The 26617-nt window shown below is 50.8% G+C and overlaps 1 protein-coding gene across 3 annotated transcripts in view; it reads left to right on the top strand.

Moving 5' to 3' along the window:
• The window catches only part of TBC1D22B (TBC1 domain family member 22B), a 75728-nt gene extending 62198 nt beyond the window's left edge, over positions 1–13530 (top strand). For 2 of the 3 annotated variants that reach the window (XM_040983298.1, XM_040983295.1), the window contains exons 11-13: positions 969–1096; positions 1361–1456; positions 11318–13151. In XM_040983298.1, coding sequence (XP_040839232.1) covers positions 969–1096; positions 1361–1456; positions 11318–11446 — 353 coding nt within the window. In that variant the 3' untranslated portion in view covers positions 11447–13151. Of the gene's footprint in view, positions 1–968; positions 1097–1360; positions 1457–11317; positions 13152–13213 lie in introns of those variants that run through there. The other variant, XM_040983296.1, reaches the window with a different exon arrangement.
• Positions 13531–26617: the final 13087 nt, after the last annotated feature.

Here is a 26617-nt window from a genome sequence, read left to right on the forward strand (position 1 = left end):
GATTTGTAGACTGGAGAAGACAGATTCCATGAGCCTTCTCTGGAGAACTGTCACAAGGGATCAGGCTTGTTTTGCCTTGCTCCAGAAGAACACACAGGCCCCGAGTGATGGCAGTTAGCAGGTGGCTGGTCGAATACGATGGAGCACGTGGTAGTGAATCACGCAGTGTGTCCATGCAGGAGGCTGCCCTTGACTGCAGCCAGTGGTTCAGGCCCTGCCGCCTGCCATCTGCCAGGGATGCTGCAGAGGAATCCACACCACTGGGAAGGTGGCCAAGGTGCCCTCCAACATTCTCTCCCAGTCTGGCTCTTTCTCTGGTGAGTGATAAGGCAAGGCAACCGCAAGAACCTTCCATCTCCTGCCCTGTGGCCAAAGCAGGCCCCTGGAAGGCAGATCGCACCTAGGCGATCACTGTGGGACATGACAGGGGGCCCTGCAGTGTCACTGCATGGCAACAGAGTCCAGTGTGAACAATGTGAAGGATGCAGGAGCCTCTTGGTCTCTCTGTGTCTGGCTCCCTGGGAACTGGGGATCAAGCAAAGGAAACTAATTTTTTTTTAAAGATTTATTTATTTATTGGAAAGGCAGATATACAGAGAGGAGGAGAGACAGAGAGGAAGATATTTTGTCCAATGGTTCACTCCCCAAGTGAGAGCAAAGGCCGATGCTATGCCAATCCGAAGCCAGGATCCAGGAACTTCTTCCGGTATCCCACACAGGTTCAGGGTGCCAAAGCTTTGGGCCATCCTCGACTGCTTTCCCAGGCCACAAGCAGGGAGCTGGATGGGAAGTGGAGCTGCTGGGATTAGAACCGGTGACCATATGGGATCCTGGCGCGTTCAAGGCGAGGACTTTAGCCGCTAGGCCATACCGCCGGGCCCGGAAACTAACTTTTTGATTTATGTGATCCTGTCAGGGTCAGAGCTCTTGGTTCATGACCTTGGGACCAATGGTGCTTCCTGTTTCAGAGCAGGTGCATAATCACTTCAGGAGGTACGAGGTCGAATACCTGCAGTTTGCCTTCCGCTGGATGAACAACCTGTTGATGCGGGAGCTTCCGCTTCGCTGCACCATCCGCCTGTGGGACACTTACCAGGTATCAGGAAGCCCCTGCCCTCTCTTCCCAGGGTGCCCTGGATGCCCAGCTCCCTACCCTGCCAGAGGGAACTGCACGGACCCCCCTACATGCCCATCCCGTTTTTCTGCCGTCCAGGCGGGGCCTCAGTTGGATCCTTTCTGGCCCCTGTGTGTCCAGCCATGAAACAGGTGTTATGCTGTTCTTCTGCCTTCTAGAAGGCCTAGAGGACCAGAGCTGGCTCGTTGTCAGGGCTTAGCAGCTCCTCTCTCTTTCCCTTCCCAGTCTGAGCCAGAAGGGTTCTCTCATTTTCATCTCTATGTGTGTGCTGCCTTCTTGATCAAGTGGAGGAAGGAGATCCTGGACGAAGAGGACTTTCAGGTGAGCAGCCTAGAAGCTGGGCCTGAACGGGGAAGGAATGCCCGAATGGGAGCTGGGTCCTGAAAGCGCAGAGAGAGGGTGCCTTGGCAGGTACTCGGCTGCAAAGGAGCAAGGACGGGGGTTACTCAGAGAGGTTGTCCCTCCCAGAGGGGTTGCTGCGTGTGGAAAGGGCTTTTGTGCAGGAAAGGCTGCAGAGTGTGTGGGTGAGCCTGAGAGATCTGCTGTTCATTCACCAACCGTTATGTATCGCATGCCTGCTGTGTGCTGGGCGTGGCAAGAGCACAGATGTCCTGAGAAGTGAAACACACCGAGCCTCTGTTCTCATAGAGCTGACGTGCTAGACAGGGAGAAAGCATCCAATAAGCAAAAGCATTGTAAACAGTAAATGTTTTAAAATGTTATAAAGTGATAAGGAATGAGCCCTTTTAAAAAGGTTTATTTATTTTTATTAGGAAGACAGATTTACAGAGAAAAGTAGGGACAGTGAGAAGGATTTTCCATCCTCTGGTTCACTCCCCAAATGACCACAATGGGGCCAGTCTGAAGCCAGGAGCCAGGAGCCTGTTTCGGGTCTCCCATGCAGGTGCAGGGTCCCAAGGACTTGGACCATCTTCCACTGCTTTCCTAGGCCGTAAGTAGGGAGCTGGATGGAAAGCAGAGCAGCCAGGACACAAGCAGTGCCTATCTGGGATGTCGACACTTGGAGGCACACGATTAGCTGGTTGAGCATTTGTGCCGGCCCCAGAGACTAGTCATTCTTAAAAGTAGAATGGGGTAAAGGGTTGATTAGGTGGTAGTGAAGGGAGAAGTTGCCATTTAGAATAGAATGCTGAGAAGATGGCACTGGGCAAAGGCTTTAAAAGGGTCAGGGGGCAAGGCTTGCAAACTATGGGGGAGGAGTTGGGGCCAAGGAACTGGCCAGCACAGCGCATGCCTGGACTAGGGACCTTGACATTGATCTCACGGCAGAAGATAGGAGGACAGGGAAGTAGCCACCAGGGACGCAGGTCACTATGAGGACTTTGGGCTTTTACTTTGGATGAAAGGGAACTCCAAGAGGGCCTCGGACAGAAGCATGTGACTGACCCCTTTTCAGAGGATCACTCTGAGTGTTGTGTCAGCAGCAGGTGGGATATAAGGGTTGCAGCAACGACCTCATGAAGGGTCTGTGGGAGAGAGTAGGGCTGTGAGAACAGGCCACACTAGGGGTCTGCTTTGTCAGTAGAGCAGGGCAGAAAGGGAGGGACGGGGCTGTGGGAAGGGTTGGGGTGGGGTGGAGAAGATTAGGAATTCAGTTTGCATGTGTGAGGCCATTAGTTAGGCGGGCGGGCATGTGGGTTAGACAGATATGTCTCATGATTTTGGAGATCAGCAGAAAGAAGAAGGTCTGGACTGGACCCGGAAATGCAGGTGCCCACAGCCAGGTGTTCGTAAAGCCATACCCCAAGTGAGATCCTTGAGGAAGTGAGTGTGGACAGAGAGGAGAAAAGACCTAGCCCTGGCACCCTGCTGCATCAAGAGGCCAGGGAGCAGAGGTGGATGGCGCAGAGGAGGTCGGGTGGGGTGATAGGTGGGAGCCTGTGCTGGAAGGGCCTGCGCTGGGTGCGGCATGGCAGGTGGGTGGGCAGGGCGAGGACCAGCTCGCCAGGCCAGCAGCTGCAGGGAGGCCAGCCCCAGGTTACCCAGGGAAGGCCTGCACATTTTCCACCAGAAGGAGTTGGTTGGTTTCTTTTTAATGAACATGTATTTCTGGGTTTTGTTTTTAAAGATTTACTTATTTATTTAAAATGCAGAGTAACCAAAAAAAAAAAAAGAGGAGAGACTGTAGAGAAGAGAGATCATTTCCCTGCTGGGTTTACCCCCCAAATGGCTAGAAAACTAGGGCTGGGCCAGCTGGAAGCTGGCAGCCGAGGGCTCATCCAGGTCTCCCACATGGATAGCAGGGGTGCGAGCACAGAGCTCTGTAACCTAGGTGGTGTCAGGAGCAGCAGCCTCTCCCTACGGTCCCCTGGCAGTGCCCTCTGTAACTGGAGGCTGCCCAGCAGGTAGAGGAGAGACGGGGCCCACCTGACCCGAGGGAAGGCCTCAGGAGGAGGAGCCGGCATCCAGAGTAGACGCTAGCCATGCGCGGAGGCCACGGGCTGCTGAGGAAGAGCCACAGCCTCTGCCAAGCAGCAGCAGAAGGGCTGTCCTGCGATAAATGAGGACCAGGGGCCGGATGGCCGTGTGCCGGGGCAAGCTATCAATTCTGATAATGTGGTTGAGGTGGGCAGCGTGTCGAGAGCACGAAATCTAATTGAGTTATCATGAGTCAGGCTGAGCCAGGCTGAGCGCCGTGTCAGCGGGAGGCTGAGCAGAAGGGAGTGGAGGGGATTTGTGGAATGGCTCTTCGTGATTCACAAGGTCCGCGGAGCAGAGGACAGGACTCTGTGATTTTAAGACAACGTGTGTCTAGAGATGCTACTTACAGGATCTCGTTTTCCATTGTCTGATGGATTTGGGGGTCTCACATGGAACCCACAGAAGGACCTGGGGCCTGCCATCTGCCGCTGCTGTGTTGGCACCTCAGTTCGTGTTCTTAGTGAAGGGGTTTCGCTCTTTCATTAGACCAGATAATCCACAGATGCTCCCCCCACCCAGTGCCACAGCAGGACTATGTGGGCCAGACAGGCAGTGTCCTTTATGAAACAGGATCATAGCAGAGGTGTGAGGGGTGAGGGCAGCAGGACTGTGTGAGGTTGGGAGCCACTGGCCGTGCTCTGTGCAGAGAAGGTAGGTGTGTGCATGCTAACCATTAAGGGGCCACTTGCAACTGGCCAAGGAAGCTCTGGAAATGAACACAGGTATCCTAGAAGGGTCGCGCTTGAGCGCTGAAAGCTACAGTGACTGACGCAGAGATAAACCGGGTGAATTGGTTACAGAAATGCAAGTGGGGATTTCATCAGACCTGCTACTGTCAGCCTTAGAGACAAGGCTGAGAGCTGCCTCTCCCTCCAGAAGGGTGGATACAGCCCCCTCCCACTGAAGTGGGGGACAGTGCAGAAAAGTCCGGCATTAAATCATAATGTTTGGAACCAGACTACCTTGCTCTGCTGCTTTTCTAGTCATGTAGCCTTAGCTCTCCGCGCCTCAGTGTTATTGTCTATAAAATGGGGTAACAGTGCCAACCCTTAGGACTATCGTGAGGATTAAAGGCGTTAATCCATGAAAAGCTGTTAGAATGCGGTGCTCGGCATGTAGCCCTCCAAGCAGTGCATTGATTCTCATTCCTGTTGTTTTCTGCTCCATACTCCCAAGTCTGGGTATCATTGAAGTGCATCAAGAGCCCTGAGACCCCAAGTTTCTGATTGTTTTTCTTTCACATAACCAATAGGCCATGGCAGGCTCACCCTGTATCTGGGATAAGGGGGGATTTTAAGGGAGAAGCCCCACCCAGCCTAATGCCCCGTCTTACGAATGAGGAAAGGGAATACAGCAAGCGTCATGTTGCTAGGCCAGGCTAACCCAGGGTGTGAGTGGCAAGGATCTAGAATCCATTTTCTGGATCCCTGCCCTCTGGCTTCTCTCCCTCAAGCTGCTGGGTGCTTCCAGGAACACTTGAGCTAAGCTCACAAAGGGCTGCTTCAGGCAAGGATCTGCATATTCCTCCTCTTCTTTTTAAGACTTCTCCATCCCCCCAAGTAAGCCTCCCCCTCATTGGGGAAGGCTGAAGACACATTGAAGGGTTAGCTGCCCAGAGCATCCCCACAGACTGGCACAGGATGCTGGGCAGAGAGTGGCTCTTTGTGTGGCATCCCACCGCCTACAGTTGGAGAGTTCCCCCCGGGAAGCGGCACCAAGGGCAGTGCCGCTGAGGCCGCTGAGGGCTTATGGAGGCTGATTTTAAGAAGCCCCTGCCAGAGGCTCTGCAGCTAGTAGAGTCCCCTTTAAGTACATAAAAGGGAGACGGCAGGGAGTTCAGTGGACCAGCTGAGGGCCTCAGACCACAGCACCAGCTGCTCTCAGAATCCTTGGCTCTTGTCTTACTGAAGCAAACTGTGACGAGGCTCCCACTCCGAAGGTGCCTTTTGAGGACACAGGCTAGGATTATTCAATGAAGCAGTGCAGGCCCGTGGGATGTTCCAGGCCTAAATCGCAAACTGAATGTAAATAATTCCCTCGAACCAGATGGCATCCGCCCGCTGCTTCTGCAGGAACTCCCTGGTGTCTTGTGGAGCCTTGCCCGGTGCGAGCCCTGTCTTTACAGACGTTTGCTGAATTGTCAGTTTGTGTCCTGCCCATAAAAGGGCTTCCCAGGGACCTGAAGCTTCTCAGCCCAGTTTTGGCTGGTGTGGGAGGCACATGTGCGTGGAGGGGAGCTCCGAGGGGTGCACTGGGTGCCTTGGCATGGAGGATGAGTATGGGACTCAAAAACTGACATGCAAAGACACATTTATCTTGAATATGTGCTGGGATCCAGTTCTCAAAACAGGAGAGATTTGATATTGCTTCTCTGAGTAGGAAAGTAGTTTGCATGTTTAAATTGACACTTGCAGGGGGTGTGGCAGCATTGCAAAGTGACTCCCGACTGGCTTCTTCTGTGAGAGGAAAGTGCTTTCTGTGGCCCTTGGGTCCTTCTGCTGTTGGTCGTTGCTTCGTTGCGCTTGCCTTGTCTGCAGGCGCAGTGCCCAGCCCTCGATGGGGCTTCTCAGACAGCCTCTGCTTGGACTTCCTTGTCCTTCTGCTCTGTGCCTGGCTTCCCTTCTCCCCCCCCAGGGCAGGCACATATGCAGAATCTCCAAAAAGTTCACAGAAAGTGTCTATTATGGAGGGAAAAAAAAAAAAAAACAGCTATGCGTGGATCTCAAGTTTTTTGCACCAAATTAAATTTTATCTTTAAATTCCGTTTTCCACAGACTTTTAAAAGTGTTCTTATACAGGGTTATTGTTATGTGCACAGGCCCTTGAATCAGACTGTGCAGGTTCAAATCTGAGCCAGACTTTGGACAAGTTCCTCAAACTGTGTCCTTTAGACTCCTCGCTTGCAACCTTGTCTCGTGAGGTGAAGTGAGGATTCAGTGAACTGTGAGGCGCCTAGAACCGCATCGGGCCCGCACTGAGTGCTGATGGGAGAAATGTCATCCTGGAGTTCTCCCACCTCCCTGTACTTCCAGCCTCTGAGCATGCTCCAAGGAGTTTCCCCTGTACATTTTCCTTACTGAAAGAACAGTCTTGGGGTGGCTGCTGTGGTACAGGGGTTAAGACCCTGACCGGGATCCCTGCTGCATCCCACAATGGACTGCCTGGCACCGAGTCCCAGCTCAGCTGCCAGTCCGGCTTCCTGCTCAAGTGTACCCTGGGAGCAGCAGATGGTAGCCCCAGTACATGGGTCCCTGCCATCCACGTGGGAGATCAGAATGCAGGTCTGGCTTCTGGCGTCTGGGCCAGCCCTGGCTCTTTGCAGGCATTTGGGGAGTAAACCAGGATTTAGAAGATCTCTCTTTCAAAGATAATTTTAAAAAAAAGTCTCCTTGCTTATTAGGTAATATTGATCCTTTTCCTTTTGCTCTTTACTTGGTTTTGGTTTTTCGCACTCCTGACACATGGCTCAGATTCCTCCCCTGTCATCTTTCTGTAAGATGTTAGGTTTTCTGCAGGTACCCATACAAGGCTCTTTTCTGCTATTCCAGATATTTCCACTTTTTTTTTCTGTGAAAGGCCACTGCCCCCTTTCCTTCAATCAGGAACAAGCTATCTTTTCTCAACCAGAATTTCCTCTGATGACATGTCCTGCCAGAAGGGCTTGGTAACCAGTCAGCAGCCTCCATGTACTGGAGCACCTCTTCTCTACCCTGGCTTGTGATTAACCTTTGTCCTCCAGCCTTTATGTCTGCTCCATTCATTGGCCTTGGTTGGGGGCTGGGCGCTGCAGTTCTCGGGCACGACCACGTGGTGGCAGAGTGGCTCCTTCAAACGAAGCCTCACTTCCCTTGGGGAAGGCTGGACAGCTAACTTGGCCGGCGCGGGATAATTTGGAAGCTTCTGAAGAGATTTTGTAGAGGCTGGAAGCTTTAGAAATTATGGGTAGCTTTCATCCCTGCAAAAAATATTCGCTTTAGAAGACTCAGCCCTATGCTGGCTGTGTTTCTTACCAGTGACACAAGAAAAAGCAGAAAATTCCAGTAAACAAAGCAGGCAAGCAAAATGGTGACCTGACATCTCTCCACACAGAGGTGAAGTTCACACATCTGTCTATAAAATATTTTGATTACTCTGAGTTGTGTTTTGTGTATATATAGACATGCTAGGGTACCAAACAGGCTGAGACTTGATTCAAGCTTGACTCATTGAGCCAGATAAATCCCTTCCCCACCCCCTCCACCGGGGTGTAAGAGGCCAGGGAGTAGGGACGGAAGGCCTAGGGGCAGGTCAACTTTTTTTTTAAGCTAAGATGGAAATGGTGATCCTCATGGGAAGAGCAGGTGTGGGAAGGGAGAGTGCTGGGAGACAGCTGGAAGCAGTTTCAGGGCAGCGGCTGCAAGCGCGGTGGAAGCAGTGGGTGCGGCCTGCGGGGAAGGAGGCCTTCCCTGGCTCCTCATCTTCCTCCGTGGGTTCACAGCCCTTTGGATGCCGGCGATGTGAGGGAATCCAGTGTGTGTTTACTGAGAGTGCTCGCTGTTGGCAGGGATCCCAGCAGAGGAGCCGCCTGCTAGAATGTACTTTTTTTTTTTCTGGATGAGCATTAAGTACCTTCAACATTCTGTGCCCCGTGTCATAGTAATTTCATTTTCTAGGAGCTTAATCCAAAGAAACAATCCAAGATGTGTGTCTTTTTGCACAAACATATTCATAATAGTTTTAATAAGGTGAAAAACTAGAAAAAATTCAGTGCTCAAAACAGGTAGCTAATTATGGTCTGTCTTGCATTATGGAAAACTCTTTGGTCATTGGAACGTCTAACAAGTTTTTAACACGAGAGGAAGTGACTATGATAAATGCTAAATAGATTAAAAATTAGATGGAGAAAACCTAAAATATCACATTCACTTTTTATTCTAATGTCCTTTCTAATATGGTGTTTCCATGGAACTGTATGAGGAACATTGGAATCTGAAGAGTCTTGTCAGAAATTTTAAAAATTGGGACCCAGCGCAATAGCCTAATGGCTAAATCTTTGTCTTACATCTGCTGGGATCCCAAATAGGTACCAGTTCATGTCCTGGCTGCTCCGTTTCCCATCCAGCTCCCTGCTTGTGGCCTGAGAAAGCAGGACAGCCCAAAGCCCTGGGACCCTGCACCCACATGGGAGACCTGGAAGAAGTTCCTTGCTCCTAGCTTCGGATTAACTCAGCTCCGGCCATTGCGGCCTCTTAGGGAGTGACCAGCAGGCAGAAGACCTGTCTTTCTGTTTCTCTTTCTTTCTGTAAATATGCTTTTCCAGTAGAAAGAAAGCTTTTTTTAAAAAGAAATTAAAACGCTTTTTGTTAGTAACTTCAAAAACAAAACACCTACTTACTTGAGCAGCAGAGAGCTAGAGCTGCATTCACTGGTTCACTGAGGCCAGCTGCGCCAAGCTGGGAGCCAGGGACACCAGGTAGGTCTCCCAGGCAGGTGGCAGAAGCCCAGCCACTTAGGCCATCACCTGCTGCTTTCCAGGTTCTATGCTCAAGCCATAAAAGTAAGCAGCTCAAGCCAAAAGCTAGAGCCAGGAGTCAAACCCAGGCCCCCAGATGGGGGTGTGGACATCTTCCCAAACATCTTAACCACCAGGCTAAATGCCCGCCCCGGAGCTGGGTTTGGATAGTGGGAAGGGGCAGGGGAGGTGTGAGAAAGTAAGTCGTGCCGGTGCAGGCTCAGGTGGCTGGAGCGGGCCTGGCTCGATGAGCTGTGGACGCAGGACAGTGAGCTGGACAGTAGGCCGAGGCCAGTCGCTGAGGCCGCAGAGGGTGACCCATGGAGATCACAAAGGAGAGGGAAGATATGGAGAAAGATGTCCACAGCAAAAAGAGATAATTTGTAAATATTTTGGTGGGGCCAGTATTGTGGCATAATCAGTTAAGCCACTGCCTGCAATGCCAGCATTCCATAGGGGCTCTGGTTCAAGTTCCAGCTGCTTCACTTTCAGTCCAACTCCCTGCTGATGGGCCTGAGAAAGCAGTGGAGGATGGCCCAAGTTCTTGGGCCTCTGCACTCACATAGGAAACCTGGAAAAAGTTCCTAGCTTTTAGCCTGGCTCATCCCTGGCTGCTACAGCCATTTGGAGAGTGAATCAGCAGATGGAAAATCTACCTTCCCCCCACCCTCTTTAACACTGCCTTTCACGTAATAAATAAATAAATAAATCTTTAGAAAGCTTTTTTGTTTAGTTATTGAAGAGGCAGAGAGACAGAGAAAGACTGTCAGAGAGAATGCCTGTAATGACCAGAGCTGGACTGAACCAGAGCCAGGGGTTAATACAGTCCAGGTACTCACGTCCCTTCCAGGGATCCAACTGACAGCTGTCACCTGCTGTCTTCCTGGGCGTGCATCAGCAGGAAGCCAGAACTGGGACTGGAGCTGGGACCGAAACCAGTTCTCTCAGCATCGTAACGGCTCAGGCCAGGAATAGTCATGATAGAAGCCCATGTGGGAGAGCACGAAAGTTCTTTTTAAAACACATAGAAGGTTGGGCCCCTGCCTAGCAGCTAAAGTCCTCTCCTTGGACGCGCTGGTTTCCCTGATGGGCGCCGGTTCTAATCCTGGCAGCTCCACTTCCCATCCAGCTTTCTGCTTGTGGCCTGGGAAAGCAGTCAAGGATGACCCAAAGCCTTGGGTTCCTCCACCCGCATGGGAGACCTGGAAGAAGTTCCTGGCTTCTGGCTTCAGATCGGCGCAGTACCGGCCATTGCGGTCACTTGGAGAGTAAGTCATCGGATAGAAGATCTTCCTCTCTGTCTCTCCTCCTCTCTGTATATCTCTGACTTTGCAAGAAAAATAAATATATATTTTTTTTAAAAAAGCACATAGGTTATAATTACAACTATTTAAAGAAAGAGCATACATGAAAAGACTAAAAATAAATATTTGAAAATTGAGAGCTATATATTTGGATAAGTCTTTTTGCCTCTTTAAAGTCTTTATTGTCAGGACAGGCATTGTGGTGCTGCAGGTTAAGCTGTGGATTGCAATGCCATGTCCCATAGTGAAGCATCTGGTTCAACTCCTGGCTCTGCTTCTTCTTCTTTATTTTTTTTTCCATGTTTCTAAAGATTTTTTTTTTATTGGAAAGGCAGATTTACAGAAAGAAAGACCTCCAACCACTGGTTCACTCCCCAAGTAGCCACAACAGCCAGACCTGAGCCAGTCCAAAGCCAGGAGCTAGGAACTTCCAGGTCTTCCACGCAGGTGCAGCGTTCCAAGTCGGTGGGCCATCCTCAACTGTTTCCCAGGCCACAAGCAGGGAGCTGGATGGGAAGTGAAGCAGCCAGGACACAAACTGGTGCCTATATGGGATGCGCTCACGTTCAAGGCGAGGACTTGAGCCCCTAGGCTACTGTGCCAGGCCCCTGATTCTGCTTCTAATCCAACCTCCCCCTAAAGTGCCTGGAGACAATAGAGGATGGTTAAGAGAGAGACCCAGACTAAGCCCCCAGCTCCTAGCTTCAGCACGGCCGTGTCAGCTACCTCAGGAATTTAAACAGGCCAAGGGTGTTAGTAAGTCCCAGAGTGTGATGTGGAGTGTTCCTGTGGTGGTGAGGGCCTGGAGCCATGGTGGGAGGGGGACCAGAGCCTTTGGGTGTGTGACCAGCAGGCAGGGGCCCCACTCTAGGCCCTGACCTCCGAGTGAGGTCCTGGCAGCGCCTGGGCCTGCGGGCTGGGTTGAAGTCTTGTCTCGCATTGCAGGGTCTGCTCATGCTGCTGCAGAACCTGCCAACGATACACTGGGGCAACGAAGAAATCGGGCTGCTGCTGGCTGAGGCCTACAGACTCAAGTACATGTTCGCCGACGCCCCCAATCACTACCGCCGATAGGTGCTGTCTCCGCCTGGGGACCCAGACTGCCCCATCTCTGATAGCAATCTGATCACTGTGGCCATGGCGCGAGCCGCGAACCCCGGCCAGGAACCACTCGTGCTGTACAAAGCTCCCAGCCTCTGCCCAGGTCTTAACTTGCCTGGTGTCCAGCACTCCACGTCTCTGGAGGCGCCTTTTGGACCACTGTCAGTATTCCATGGCATGCGGGGAAGGCCGGAAAAGGAGGTACAGGGTTGTCTGCCCCTTCACAGTGAACCGGATGAAAGAAGGGGAAGGGCTCAGGGTCCCCACTCTCACTGTCCCTACACGGACTAACTGGCCGTGTGTCTTGCCTCCAGGCCCCCAGCTGATTGTTTTTTTTGTAACTTGATAAGATTTGATCACAAGGCAGAAACACCCTTGTTTTCATAAGACTACCAGCCCCTTAAGACTCTCCCTAACCCTCCGCCTGCTGCCCTGGCCTGAGTCGGGTAGGGGCAGCCTCTTAGCCCATGGTTCTCAGATGGAGGAACGTGGACGCCTGGGAGTTCTGGGTGAGGCCTGCACCCCAGGGCCAGTGTGTGCATCATGCCATCCCTCCACTTCTTGTCACATGTCTGGTTCCCCATATCCTCTCCAGTCCTGACTGGCCCAGCTGGGAAGGGCCACAGGGGCCGAACTGGCCGAGCCTCCCTCAAGAGGGATCAGGGCAGGAGGGAGAAGGGGCTCCTTCCCTCTCCAAACCTTTTTCCATGAGGACCCACTCCAAGATATTATGTGTAAATTGTGTTATTATGTATATGGGTAAAGATGTACAAATATATGTCCTCTTTGTAGCAGATATGATTTTATATTTATAATGTGCATCAACATGTGATCGCAGCGTAGGTTACGGGCACAGAAGGTGCCCACGGGGCCACTGGGACTCTGTGTAAGGTGCCAGGGTACCCTGCATGGAGGTGTGAATGTGGCTGGGAAGGGAGCAGCTTTGGACACTGGCTGCAGCCCCTCCCGTTCTTCCCGGACCTTGCTGGAGCATCTGCCCTGCTGTCTGTGGCACAGACTCCCCACCCCCACCCTGCCCAGACCGTCACCACAGCAGCCTCCCCCTGAAGGGACCATGGAGGCAGAAGCAAGTTTCTGGCCCTGCCCCTCCACTCAGAATCCAGGGAGCACATTCGACTTAACATGTTTTGGGTCAACATGGAATTCAGAACAGAAGTTGTGGTTTGACTGGTCTTTGCCAAGGCCAAGGCTGCCTGTGTCCCCGGGCTGGGGCTTTTCTCACAGCAGCATTCCATGTCCCCTGCTGCCACCATCGCTCCCCACACAGCCCGTGACGCGTGTGACCCCTGCTTGGTTTTGCTGTTGGGAGGTGGAACAGCACCTATCACCCTGCAGGGCTGCATCCCCAGCAGGAGACACCCTCAAGTTTGCCAACAGAGGAACCCCAGCCCCACCCACAACCCTGTGGCAAGATCAGGGTCCCACCCAGAGCCGTCTCTCAGGCATCCCCTCTGCCCACCCTTCTCCCCGAGTCGGTGTGCCTCAGTAGTCCCCTCTACATGGGGTGGGGGGACAGGGAGCCTCCTTCATCCAAACTAATTAAAGACAAACACTTGTGTTCCCAAGTGGTGGTTTTATTTTTTTAGTTTTTATGTTTGTATGGGAAATTGTGGATAAAGTGAAAGAATTGTAAATAAACAGTGTATTTCCTCCTCCACCTGCTGACTTCTGTGCTGTGATTTGTGTAAAGTCATAACCTCATTTTCCTTATACATACAGGGATGTGTCTTCAGGTGGGCAAGCAGGGCCTCACCCGGAGGTGGAAAGGCCTCCTTGGAGGATGCCAGCAGACGCTCACCTGACACCTGCTCAGAGAAGGACACCACGGAGGTGACAGAGCTGGGGACAGGGTTCTTCACCGCTGATGGAGGTGGTACCAGGTGCTGAGTATGGGGACAAGCCCCTGCTGAGGGATGCACAAGAAGTGGGCAGCCTAGTGGAAGTTAGAAACTCCCCACTGGAATCCCAGTGCTGGGCAAAAGCCTGCAGTCTCCCTGGCACATGGAGGACCCAGGCCAGGACCAAGGACAGCAGTGCAGAGCCAACCTGCTTCTGAGGCCATTGGCCACTAGGCCACACCACTGCCTGGCTTTCCCATCAGGCCCTTCACCAGGCCTGCTCTGGGCTGTTGGCTGATGGGTTTTCTCTTCATAAACCTCATTGCAAAATGTCTGAAGAAAGCTACCTGACTACCCCCAACAGAGGGTAGATTGGAATGGCTTCTCTACCCAGAGTTTCTCCCTACTTCATTGTTCAAAGAATTCATGTTAAAATATTCTAAAATTCATGAATTTATTTGAAAGACTGAGACCAAGAGAGGTCACCCATCCTCTGGTTCACTGCTTTGCTTCACTCCCCAAATATCCACAGTAATGCGAGAGTGCACCAGGCCAAAGTCGGGGCCAGGAACTCAATCCAGGTCTTCCGTGTGGATGGCAGGAACCCAGGCACTTGAGGCATGACCTGCTGCCTCAGAGGTGCACACAGGAGGCAGCTGGAATGGGGAGTGCAGCTCAGACTCCTGTCCGGTCACTCAGGTACAGGATGCTGCTCTGCCTAGTGTGTCTCCCATGTCCCACCTGCTACTGCACCTTGGGATGCTTTGGGAGTTTCTGGATTTCAGGTGTTAGGAGCTATTTAAGAATTTGATTCAGCCATGTGTCACAGAAACCAAAACCAAGTGATTTATACTTGTTTGACATTCCAAAATGGAAAAGCCAGGGCTGGTCTGCTGAATTCCTTGCTAGGTCTCCTTGATCCAGATGGTTCGCTGTCACTCTGGCTGTTTCCACACCCAATTTTCTAGGCAACAGGATTGACTAAAGGGACAAAGGAAATATGCCGGCAATGATTTTGTGTGTGTATGGGGCAGGGGGATTGATTAGTTTTCAAAAGTAGAGTGACAGACCAGGAGAGGCAGATTTGCTGTTCATTGGTTCACTCCCAAAATGTCCACAACAACCAGGGCTGGACCAGGCTGAGACCATGAGTCAGGAACCCCCTTCGGTCTTCCATGTGGGTGGCAGGGGTCCACACACTAGGACCGTCCAGGCGTATTAGTAGAGAGCTCAAACGAAAGCATGAGGTAACCAGGGCTCGAACCAGGCACTCTGATGGGGATGCAGGCAATTCATGCACAAGTGTAACCCACTGTGCCAACAAGGCCTGGCCCGCAGGGCTGGGTTAAGTTCTGAGGACACTGCCCTCTCATGTTTCCTCTTACAATGCACTGCAGCAGGTCACACCAGGTGGCGGGGGGATCTGGGGGGTTGCTCTATTCCAGGCAGCCAAATATGCCCTGATAAAAACGAGGGTTCTCTGAGAACCAGGGGAGAGGGAAACATACTAGGATTTAGGGAGCCAGGGGGATTTACAGTGGGAACCTATGGAAACAGAACTTCCCCATTAGACATAGTGGGGAGCCTGTTCGCAGTTGACTTTGCCATTTAACATTTGCCATAAAACATGGACATTATCTCTGTCATGATCAGGACCAAGGCCATAATTGTTCCTGAGGCTGAAGATAACATGAACTCATCTTCACTGTGTTTTGAAGTCTAGCATTTTCTGAAATGTGTTTGCTCGTGACTGGAAAATTGACGAAACCTGTGAAGCCAGCGCTGGCATAGTGTGACCTCAGCATGTGCGATGTTGGTGGAGCTCAGTCTCTGCAATTCTACCTAAACAGACCTCCGCTTGTGTTGTTCCAGGAAGAGATTGGGCAATGAATCTCCTGCTGGTCACCTCATAGGCTTCGGGAGGCAGGAGCCTCTGGTGGACAGCATGTGGTTAGGCTTGGCCCAGGTGAAGCTTGGAGAATCAGGGGCTAACATTAAGTCCCCAGAACCAATCCTGCCACTCCTCTCTCAGCACCTCCCACCCTTACTTCCTGGTCAGAGAGTTTGGGAAGCTGTCAGCCACACCAACCACCAACGTGCCAGGGTGGCTGCCCTGCAGCCACAGCCAACACGCCGAGCAGAAGCATCCGCTTGGGTCAAGGGCAGAGGAAATCTGAGAAGAACAGAGGACACCTGTCCAGTTTAGCTATGCAGGAGGTGAGAGCGACAGCTGTGGGGTGGGGGCCGGGGGAAGACCAGGGAAGCAGACCCTCAGCTGCTCACGCTTGTAGGGACATGAAGCATGCATGTTCCAAGGATGACCCCGTGATACCTGTCCCACCTCTCACACCTGCCGGTCAGGGGAGAGCACAGAGCTGGTCTCCACCTTTTTTTTTCATCCTTCTCACTTATCTGTCTTCATATTTAATGTGAATTTCTTCAAGATGTGGTAACGGTTGGGTCTTGTTCTCCCATGCAGTTGAACAATCTTGTTTTCATGGCTCATTTAGGTGGTTTACAGTGATTCTAAATACAATTAGATTTATTTCTGCCGTTCTATTTGTGTTCAGCTTAATTCTTTTGACTTCTTTGAATATTCTCATGTATCAACTTCGGGCTGTATCTCTGTTTTTTAAGAGATTACTCTAAAGATTAAGCCTAACTATGCAGAATCTGCTTAGACTTAGACTTAGTTTATCATCTCTTGGGGCTGGAGCAGTGGCAAAGTAAAGATAATCCTGTATCCTGTGGCGCTGGTATCCCATATAGGTGCCAGTTCTAGACCCAGCTGCTCCACTTTTTTTTTTTTAAGACTTGTTTATTTATTTTTATTGACAAGGCAAATTTACAAGAAAAGGAGAAACAGAGAAAGATCTTCCATCTGCTGGCTCACTCCCCAAATGGCCACAGTGCAGCCAATCAGGAGCCAGCAGCTTCTCCAAGGTTTCTCACATGGGTGCTGGCTCCCAAGGCTCTGGGCCATCCTCTACTGCTTTCCCAGGCTGCAAGCAAGGAGTTGGATAGGAAATAGAGCAGCCGAGATACGAACCAATAACCATGTGGGATCTCAGTGAATGCAAGGCAAGGATTTAGCCGCTAAGCCATGGCTCTGGGCCTGACTGCTCCACTCCTGATCCAGCTTCCTGCTAATAGCCTGGAAAAGCAGTGGAGGATGGCCCGGGTACATCTTGGGATCAGCCCAGCTCCAGCTGTTGCGGCCATGTGAGGAGTGAATCAGAGGTTCCTCTCTGTAGAACCTGCCTTTCAAATAAAAATAAACATTTAAAGAAAAAAACTGACTTTCAAGTAAAATAAATAAATCTTTAAAAAAAAAAAATAGTTTGCTACCTAAAGTCAAATGTGGAAGCTTTATAAACTCCTAGGTCCTCTCACCTTCCCCAGGGTGTCGTTGTTGACGCGGATGAATGACATCTGCACGCGCTGGAGACCTGGCCAGCTTCCGGGAGTTTTGCTCTTGGTGACCACGCAGATGCGTAAGGCCCTGAAGAGGAAGCAGTGAATGTTCTTTCCTTCCTTAAGTTCCACGTTTGCTCCTGGTAGAGTTCTTTCCTCTCAACTAAAAATATCACACTTCCATTCCCAGTAGGTCTGCTGACAGTCCTCAGCATTCATTCTCGTGCTAGTGTCTTTATTTTGCCTTCATTCCTAAGCACATCTTCTCTCTCTCTCTCTGACACTTTAAAGATGTTACTTTACTTGTTTGTTCTATGATTTATATTTAAAAATCTGCAGTCTTTGAAATCATTGTTCTGTGTTCCATTTATCATGTTGCTCAGACTTAAAAAGAACCTGACATTTATGATCTTAGTTAAACATTTTTCAAGTTTATTTCATTTTATTTGAAAGGCAAAGACAGAGATCTTGTATCTGCTGATTCACTTCCAGGGCAGGGCCAGGTTGAAGGCAGAACCTGGGGCGAAATCTGGGAGTGCCACAGGTTTAGCAGGGGCCCAGCTGCTGCAGCCGTCTGGTGCTGTGCATCAGTAGGAACTGTCTCAGATGCAGAGGACCTGGGACCTAAACCAGGGACTCTGATGTGAGACACAAGCAGCTTGTACACTGCCTGCAACGCCTGCCCCCATCGTGGTGACTTCTAAGCGTTCACTTAAAATACTGTTAAGCGCCTTCACACTCTCCAGAATTCCTCAACTTGCAAACCTGACACTTTTCCCCCATTGCACGTCAGCTCACAATTCCCTCTGTCCCTGGCCCCTGGCAGCCATGGTTCCCACTTTCTATCCCTGAATTTGGCTGTGCCAAGTCCTCTCAGTATTTGTCTTTCTGTGACGTACTTATTTTATTTAGCTTAATGTGCCCAAGGTTCATCCTGAGTCAGAATCACCTTTCTTTTCTCAAAGTCAAATGTTGGGCCCGGCGTGATAGCCTAGTGTGCTGGGATCCCATATGGGCACCACCAGTTCATGTGCCAGCTACTCCACTTCCCTTCCAGTTCTCTGCTTGTGGCCTGGGAATCTACATCTGCATGTGAGACCCGGAAGAAGCTCCTGGCTCCTAGCTTCAGATCAGCTCAGCTCCAGCCATTGTGGCCACATAGGGAGTGAACCAGCAGATGGAAGATCTTTCTCTCTATCTCTCCTTCTTTCTCTCTGTAAATCTGTCTTCCCAGTAAATGTAAATAAATATTTTTTAAAATGTTAAAAAAAAAAAAAGGCCAAATGTTATTTTGTTATTTAGGAGTGACATAAAGCAGTAAAAAAAAAAAAAAAAATACCAAACTGTGATTCTAATGCCACATGTTGGGGAGATTTCTCCCAAGCAGCAAGCAAGCCACCATTCCCTGGAGGAATTCAAGTCAACTCTGACACTATTTCCCTAGAGACAGCTTCGGCTCCAGACTGCCCTCCAATCCACTTTAGATGCCAGCAGAGGCTGTCTGTCTGAACTGTGTGTGCTTTTGACAGACCCCCTACCCATGGCGGGGAGGACCCACCAACCCCTCCTCAAGTTTCAAGCCGGGGCAACACCTGCCTCATGTTTACTGGCTCAATGCAGAGGTTATTCTGGAGCACACTGGTGAAGGCTACGTGGAAGGATGCACAGGGCAAGGCATGCGGCTTCCGTGCCGTCTCCGACGCCTCCCTTCAGGACCCTCCACGTGTTGAGCTTTCCAGGAGCTCCCCACTCTTTGCTTTTTTGAGCTTCTTGGAGACCTCATGCTTTAGATATGACTAATTAAGTCAGTGATCACTGGTTGACCTTCAGATGGCCACCCACCCCAGATGAAAGGTAAGGCTAGCTGGGAGCCCCAGCCTCTCTCGTCCCACCTGGATCTTCCAGCCTGAATCTTCCAGCCTGGTTCTTTGCAGGCTTGGAAATGAAGAGTAAACACATATTCTACAGTACCGTGCCACACAAACCAAGCAGAACAACCACCTTCCCCTGAAGCTACTGAAACTAAAATAGAAAAAATAGCAAAAGAGATCCTAGAAATAGTATGACAGTTCCTGAAAAAACTTTAAATTACCACGTATCATCCAACAGTTTGCTTGGTTTGAAGCCTGCCCCTAGGACACCAACTCGAATGCAAGCTGTGCCCGTGCCCACATGAACTCGCTGAATTGAGGGGCTGGTGCAGCCAGCCACACAGCTCCCTAATCACCACCCAGGTAAGGTGCTCCTGACTGCACCCATGACGTCATTTGTCTCTCCTGTAGATAACATCTTAATGTTTGGTTTTGTTTTGAGGGTTTTGTTTTGTTTCCAGAAATCCCTAAGCAAAGATTAACTCCCACTTTCACGTAACCCCCAGACTGGTGCCCTCTGCAGTCTGCAGTCATCTAAATTCCCTAAGGACACAATATTGGTGACCGATCAAAGGAGGGCCACAGGCACTGCGGACCAACCAGGAACTTGGGTGTGAGCTGAACATGTACTGCTCAGTCCCAACCTCAACCTGTAAGCACCTGTACCCTGGCCCCTTGGGGAAATGGAGAATTAAACTGTAGCTGCCCAGCACCTTGCTCTGTGGCTTTGCAATAATCCTCTGCTTTTGTCCACTACCTCAGTGTCAGTGATTGGCTTTCTATGCATTAGACAAGCAAGCAAAGTTTGTTTTTTGTTTGTGGGGGAGGGGTTCTATGGCAACTTCTGCAACCCGTTTTGGAGGTTGTTCCACATCAAGTATTATCCCAAAGAATTGGACGTCAGATCACAAAGTCAGAACCATCCGTGATTATAGTAGCATGAGTCACAATCGTTGAAAAGAGGAAGCAGCCCACATATCCACAAGGGGATATCCAAAATGTGGTGCAGTCGTCTTCCGTTGCCTTGGGGAGGATGTGTTCCAAGATCTCCAGAAACTGGCTAGAACTACAGACAGCCCTGAACCCAGCATATGCTGTATTTTCTACAGTACACATACATACCCTTGAGATAAGAGTAATTTATAAATTGGGTGCTGTGTGATATTATCAGTAACAGCTAAAAATAAAGCAATCATGGCAATATGATAAGTTAGGCAGGTGTGGTCTTTCTCAGATGAGCATGCTTTCTATGCACCTTTCTTGTCATGCTGTGAGGTGGTACTGGCACCGCAGAGCAAGTGCTCACTGCCAGGTATCCAGATTCTTCACACTGCCTCAAGAAAGAATTCAGAGGTGCATTGGGGAGTCATCACCCACAGCAAGGAGCAAGTGCTGCATGGAGAAAGCAGAAATGCACACCCCACAGAGTGGCAGACTTGCTTACAATGGTCCCATTTCTGAATCTGCTATGAACTGGTCATCCATGCCTATCCAGAGCATGGAATTCTCTGGATGCCTGATCTAGGGGTCCCAGGGATGGGCAGCTGAGTCAGGAGCTGGGTCCCACTCAGTTTCCCATGCTTGGAATCTTTGCATGGCCAGCATCATCTTGACACATTGCTGTTTTCTAGAGGAAGTGAATTCACTGAGTTGGCTGAACAGCCATGGGCTGAAAACCAGTAACAAGATCACAGTCATTCAGTGGTCCTAAGAGAGGTAGAACTCAGGTGAAGCCTGCAAGGGCATCCTTCAGGGTTTGCCAGATGGAGGTGGCCATTGGTTCCCCTTGTCCAAAGGAGTGTAACCACTTAGCTTGGTCATAAATTTTCTTAATATCTAATTTCACTGTGCCTGAGTGGTTAATATAGGGACAGCAGATTTTGCTAATGACAGTGCATATTCTTCTTGTTTAACTAGCATTCAAGGACAAGCCCATCGTCAAGAACCACACCTGCCAGGGGTCCATGGACAGTCTGTAAGTGAGTAAGAACACTCATTTGAGGAACATTGAGATTCTGGTTTGTAGGTTCCCTTTGGCCTTGGGTCAAATGGAATCTTGTCTTTTACAAGGGTAGGAGGGGGTCTTTGAGTCTTATTTGGACAGACTTGATATTCTTTGTTTTTCTAGGTTTCTTAGCATAGTAAACTATGTTAGAGACCTGGGCAATGAGCTGCAAGAAGTCTGGCCTTGTGTCTCTCCTCTGAGCACTGTTTTCTTCCCTTAGTCTTGCTTCTGCTGTTCAAGGCTCCACGAGCTGCATCTGTAGTCAGATCTAAAGGAATCCAAGGCCTAACAGGCAGCTTTGGTGGTTCCTTCCAAATCAGGTGCCAACCGGCTCATGAGATGGGTGCTTGTTCAGCCTGGAATCAAGTTTTGTGTATAAATATTTTCTACAGGCTTCAACCAAGCATCACTGGAGGAGGGCTACTTCTTCATCTGGGTCCTGAGTTCATGATCAGAGTTACTGTTCTTACTATTAATTCTCTAATGGTTCTAATCAGGATGGACTGTGGTTGTGGCCATGAGTGCCATCCAAAGTAGGCTTGGGTACTATCCTGCCATTTCCTCACCCAAGGCTGAGGCAGTCCCCACCTTCCTCTGCACTGTGCAGCAAGTGCACAGGTATTACCAAGTCAAGTCCAAGTCATAGGCAACTTTCGTGAATTCTTTGGTGAATTTTCATAAAATTCTTCAATCTTGTGCGTGCACAGGGATAGATCAGACATGGACCCCAGCTGGGTCCCCATCCCCAATGGGAACCTTTCCCAAAGGAAAATTACCTTCAAGCATTTGCTGTTGGGCCCCCACTGTGAGTAGCTGTTCAACTTGGGGCTCCTGTCCTCTGGGAAGGTTGGTCAAAGGCCCAACAAAGGAGGAGGGGATGGCAGGAGCTCAGTGGGGTGTGGCAGAGGAGTGCCCAGTTGGCTGGACTGGAACTGGGGAGCAGAAAGCCTGGTTCTATCCCCTACTCAGAGGTCAGAGAAGATGGAGAAATGGAAGGGGCAGCAGGCCTCCTTAGAAGAAAACCCAGTGAGTTCAACCTTGGTGGCTCAGGTGACAGCAGCCCTCCACAGTGTGGTGGTTTGCTTCTGGAGAGTACCCAAGCCAGGTCGGACCTAAAACCTGGGACTCGGCCCATGGACATCATTGTCACGTGGTGAGCAAGTAATGGCTGTTAGAAGGTCAGAGAGCTTTCGCCCCCAATGATGAGTACACTGGGTATACCATTGGGTGTACAGTCCATGATAAGTACGTGCAGGAGGGAATCAGCCAAACTTGCTGGCAAGCGTGGGGACTGAGACCTGACTATTCAGAGGGGAGAATTGGTATGATCGATTTGGGTCAGACTGATTCATCAGCCCACATGGGAGTCCTGAGATGGGCTGTTAGCATAGAGCATTGCTGACTGCCACATGCCAGTCCACACGAAAGCTATGGCTGAGGGCCTGTCTGGAAGGACTAGATCCCAATACCTGACTCAGTGTCAAAACAGGGGATGGGTCACATTAGGAAGGAGCATGACACCAACCAGCACGCAACAGAACCAGGTCCAGGGGTATGTTCTCTGGGGGATGTATAGACCCAACCCTATGGAAATACAAGTCTCTCTGGTTAGCTTAAGAGTTGGGGTGGAGGTGGGCTGAGCTAGGAACAACTGTGAAACCCACTGATACTCCTGGGTGTTGGGGCTGGTGATAGCATGGGCAGGTCCATGCTGCAGGACCTGCACATGCATCCTACCACAGAGTGTGAGGTGGGCTTGGCTGCAATATCTTCCAGCTCATACAAAGGCTAAGATGGAGTGGCAGGCTATGCCAGGCAAGGACCTAGCACCTGCTTTAGCATGTGAGCTCTGGGTTGGGTAGTGGACCAAGTGGGGCAACCTGGAGAACCTTTTGGGGGTCACAGCTCCTGCTGGTGAGAAGTGTTTTCAGGACTGAGTGTTGGGCAGCTTGAGCAGGGTAACTCCAGCTGTTGACTAATGTGTGGGTTGGCTATGAAGGCTGGCAACCAGGCAGGGCAGAGCCAATCTTACCTCACTGGCAAGGGCAGAAACCAGGCTAGAGCATAGATCAAGTTCAGCTAGGCTGTCACACATACCAGATTGCATGAGACTGGTAGGGGAGCAGAAGGAGCAGGGCCAGGCTTGAGCATTCACCAGTGAGTGGTGGGACTTGATTTAGGCTGGGTCAGGACAGGCTACAGCATTCAAACACAAAGGTTACGACAGGTCAGGGATTAGGCCAAGCTGGTTCAGAACAACCACAGCCACGTGCAAGATCTATAGCTGGGAACACACCTAGTTGGGGAGCATGGGGTTATATTGAGAGCTGTGTTCTGATCTAGATAAGGCTGCAGCATACCTTGGCAAAATGTGGGCTGGGAGTGGGTATGCCAGACTGGGCTAGACCTCAGCATCCACTGGTGCTCATGAGGATCAGGGTAATTGCAGGGTGGGCTAGGCTAGGTTTTTGCTTCTGATGAGCCAGGTATGAGCTGTGTCTGCGTGTAGACTAGGTAGACTGGGCTGTAATACCCAACAATAGTAACGGGAATCGGTTGAAGGCTGGTCAGGAAAGGCCATTGCTCCTGCTAGATCAGGAGGTGAACTGAGTAGGACTAGCACATGGACCCAACTCTGTGTACAAGATCTGGCATTGAGAATGGTTCTGATGAAAGAGCCCGGGAAACTCCTCTGCCAGGACATATTACATGCAGATGAGCGCAAGAAACATGATAGGGAACAGCCTAGACTAGGCCAGGGAATGGTACCCAGCAACATATATTTAACACAGGTCAGGGGCAAACCAGTCAGGGCCAGTTCACATCACCCACTGGCAAATCTGAGCACCAGAATAGAGTGTGGTTTGGGCTGGGTCCAGTCACAATACATACCAGTACACATGAGGGCTTGGACTGGGTGCTGGCTGGGCTGGGCTAAGGTTTAGCACCAACCAACCTGAGCTGGAACTAGGGGTGGGCCGGGCCAGGCCAGGCTAGAACACCCACTGGCAAAAGCTGAGGTTAGGTAGGCCATGCCAGACCAGGCCATGTAACCAGCACACGTGAGAACCAGAGGGGAAAGGAGCAAAGCTGGTAGAGGGAATGTTGAGGACTCCCCTGCTGGACCACCACCCTCACTGGAGACTGTGAGTTGGGACTGGGGCAGACCAGACCAGGCATGGCTACAACACCTGTGGACCTTATATGAACTAGATCAGGGAAAAACCAGGTTGGGATGACTGTTCCCACTGGTGCAAGCATGATTCAACAGTGAGTGTGAGTTGAATGAGCCGCAGCATCAGCTGGCAGAGGCTGGCTCTGGGGGATAAATCTGTCAAGCTCAACTGCATAACTACCTAGATAGTGCATTATCTGCGAATGGGCCCAGGAGGGAAATAGTGGGTACCTCGTTCTTGAGTTACCACTCCCATAGGAGAGCACGAAAACCAGGACTGGTGACAGACATAGCTAGCCAGGAGGGTACCACCAGCATGTGGGCTGGATGGTGGGGCTGGATGGGTTGAACTAGGCTTCAAGGCCCATTGGCATGTATGAGAGCTGAATGGGATGTGGGACAGACTGAACAAGTCTGCGGTACATAGTGGCAAGCATAGGTACCAGGGTAGGGGCAGACCTGGTGAGGGTTATGGGGAGTCACAGACTAGACTGCAGCTCCCACTGGTTTGTATGAGGGCTGAGTGTGAAGTGGGCAGAATCAGGCTGGATTGCAACACCCATTGGTTCTTGTAGAAGACAGGGCTGGAAACAGAACTGACCCAGCAATTGCAACCACCAACACATGCATAAGCTGATGGGGCGGCGAGCTGTTCTGGACACCATACTGACATGCACACACAAGAATCAGGCCTGAGATCACCTCAGACAAAATTTCTTTGAGGATCCCTCCAACTGAACTGCTGGTCTCAGAACCCCTACCATAAAGAGGAGTGCAGGTTCCATGTCTGACCAAGGAGTGCAAGTGTCAAAGCCGAGCCTCCTCAGAAGCTCAGATGGAACAGTAGAGAGCAAATCCAAGTGATCACGGAGGAGATGGCAGTCCATCAGAACCTGCAGAGGACACCTGGTACCATGGCAGAACAGAGAACAGAACAAATCAATCAACTACCCCAGCCATGTATTGGCAGTGAAAATCTAGGCAAATGGAGACTCTAAGGTGGACTATGTCAACCAGTGGATTCTGCAGCAATTTCATCGTGCTCGAAATGGCGAGATTGGCAGCAATTCAGAACTGTTGAATTATCCAGACCACTTGAGCAGGACCCTCGGAGCATGCCCCACACCAGGGACCTGAGACGGGTGGGAGACTGGGTGGGGCTTCTCTCTTTATTCTCCCCTTACCCCAGATCTAGAAAAAAAAAAAAAGCAGTGATGTGGAAACAATAGTATTACCCACTTTCCTGTAGCCCTTGACCCTTTGTGCCCTAATCAACTATGTAAAGATTATCAAAATAAAATAAAAACAGGGCCCAGCAGCGTGGCCTAGGAGCTAAAGTTCTCACCTTGAATGCACTGGGATCCCATATGGTTGACGGTTCTAATCCCTGCAGCACCGCTTCCCATCGAGGTCCCTGCTTGTGGCCCGGGAAAGTGTCGAGAACAGCACAAGGTCTTGGCACCCTGCACCCATGTGGGAGACCTGGAGGAAGTTCCTGGCTCCTGGCTTTGGATCTGCGCAGCACCGGCTGTTGTGCTCACTTGTGGAGTGAATCATTGGATGGAAGATCTTCCTCCTCTGTTGTTGTCTCAGGCTATAAGTAGAGAGCAGGATTAGAAATTGGAGCTGCCAGGACTAGAACCAGCGCCCACATGGGATGCTGGTGCTAGCAGGTAAAGGCTTAGCCTACTACAACCACCATGTTAGTCCCCAGTGAGCCACTTCTTTCATTCAACTTTTGAACTGGAATTTGTCCCAGGCAGCTAAGATACATCCTGCTGGGGAGTCCACAGCAATGAAGCTCCCCATTTTTTGGCTAGGTCTCTTACCTAATCCTGGGGTTCTCCATTTGCTGAGATCATGGCTTTTGTTTTCAATCCCCTGTCGCAGCCCTCACCAACCATCCCCCACCCCCACCTCCTGTCCTAAAGGATCTAAAACAATGAAGTTCTGCCAGTTGTTGCAAAGAATTCCAGGAAGAGAGTGCCACCTTCTTGTGATACCTCCACAGGTGCAAGACGAAGGGAAGGGGCAACACCCAGAGCGCCACAAACCCAGAATGTCTGAAGAGTGTCTGAAGAGGCAGGGGCTCAGAGGGCAGTGCTAGCAGAGACAAGTGCCAGGAGGAGCCCTGAGCAGAGCACAAGCCAGAGAGGTGATTCCCCAGGCCTGTCACAGTCGTTGAACCCTAAGGGCTGACCAAAGATGTGACCTGGAGGAAAGCAGCCCCTGTCCTGAGAAGCACAACCTGCCCCCAGGGGGCTGTTGTTTATGTATCAGCAGTTTCCCACTCCCTTTGAAGAAGTTCTGCTAAGGGAAAAGAGAAGGCCTTGCAAGGGGTGGTGGTGCCTGCACACCTGCAAGAGGTGGTAAGAGGTGAGGAGTTTTCCCTGGGGTACTCCCTGACATGGTAGAGAAGGACTATAAAGAGGTAATAAAGAAGGAGGTCTGGCAGGGTCTACAGTCCTTCCCCCACGCACTTTTTTTTTTTTTTTTTAAAGATTTATTTTTATTATTATTTTTATTGGAAAGGCAGATATACAGAGAGGAGGAGAGACAGAGAGGAAGATCTTCCGTCCGATGATTCACTCCCCAAGTGAGCGCAACGGCCGATACTATGCCAGTCCGAAGCCAGGAGCCTCTTCCGGGTCTCCCACGCGGGTGCAGGGTCCCAAAGCTTTGGGCCGTCCTCGACTGCTTTCCCAGGCCACAGGCAGGGAGCTGGAAGGGAAGCGGGGCTGCTGGGATTAGAACCGGCGCCCATATGGGATCCCGGGCGTGCTAGGTGAGGACCTTAACCACTTGCGCCACCGCGCCGGG

This window comes from Ochotona curzoniae, unplaced genomic scaffold (genome assembly GCF_017591425.1).
Source record: "Ochotona curzoniae isolate NIBS_2020 unplaced genomic scaffold, NIBS_Ocur_1.0 contig_3819, whole genome shotgun sequence".
Classification (NCBI taxonomy): domain Eukaryota; kingdom Metazoa; phylum Chordata; class Mammalia; order Lagomorpha; family Ochotonidae; genus Ochotona; species Ochotona curzoniae.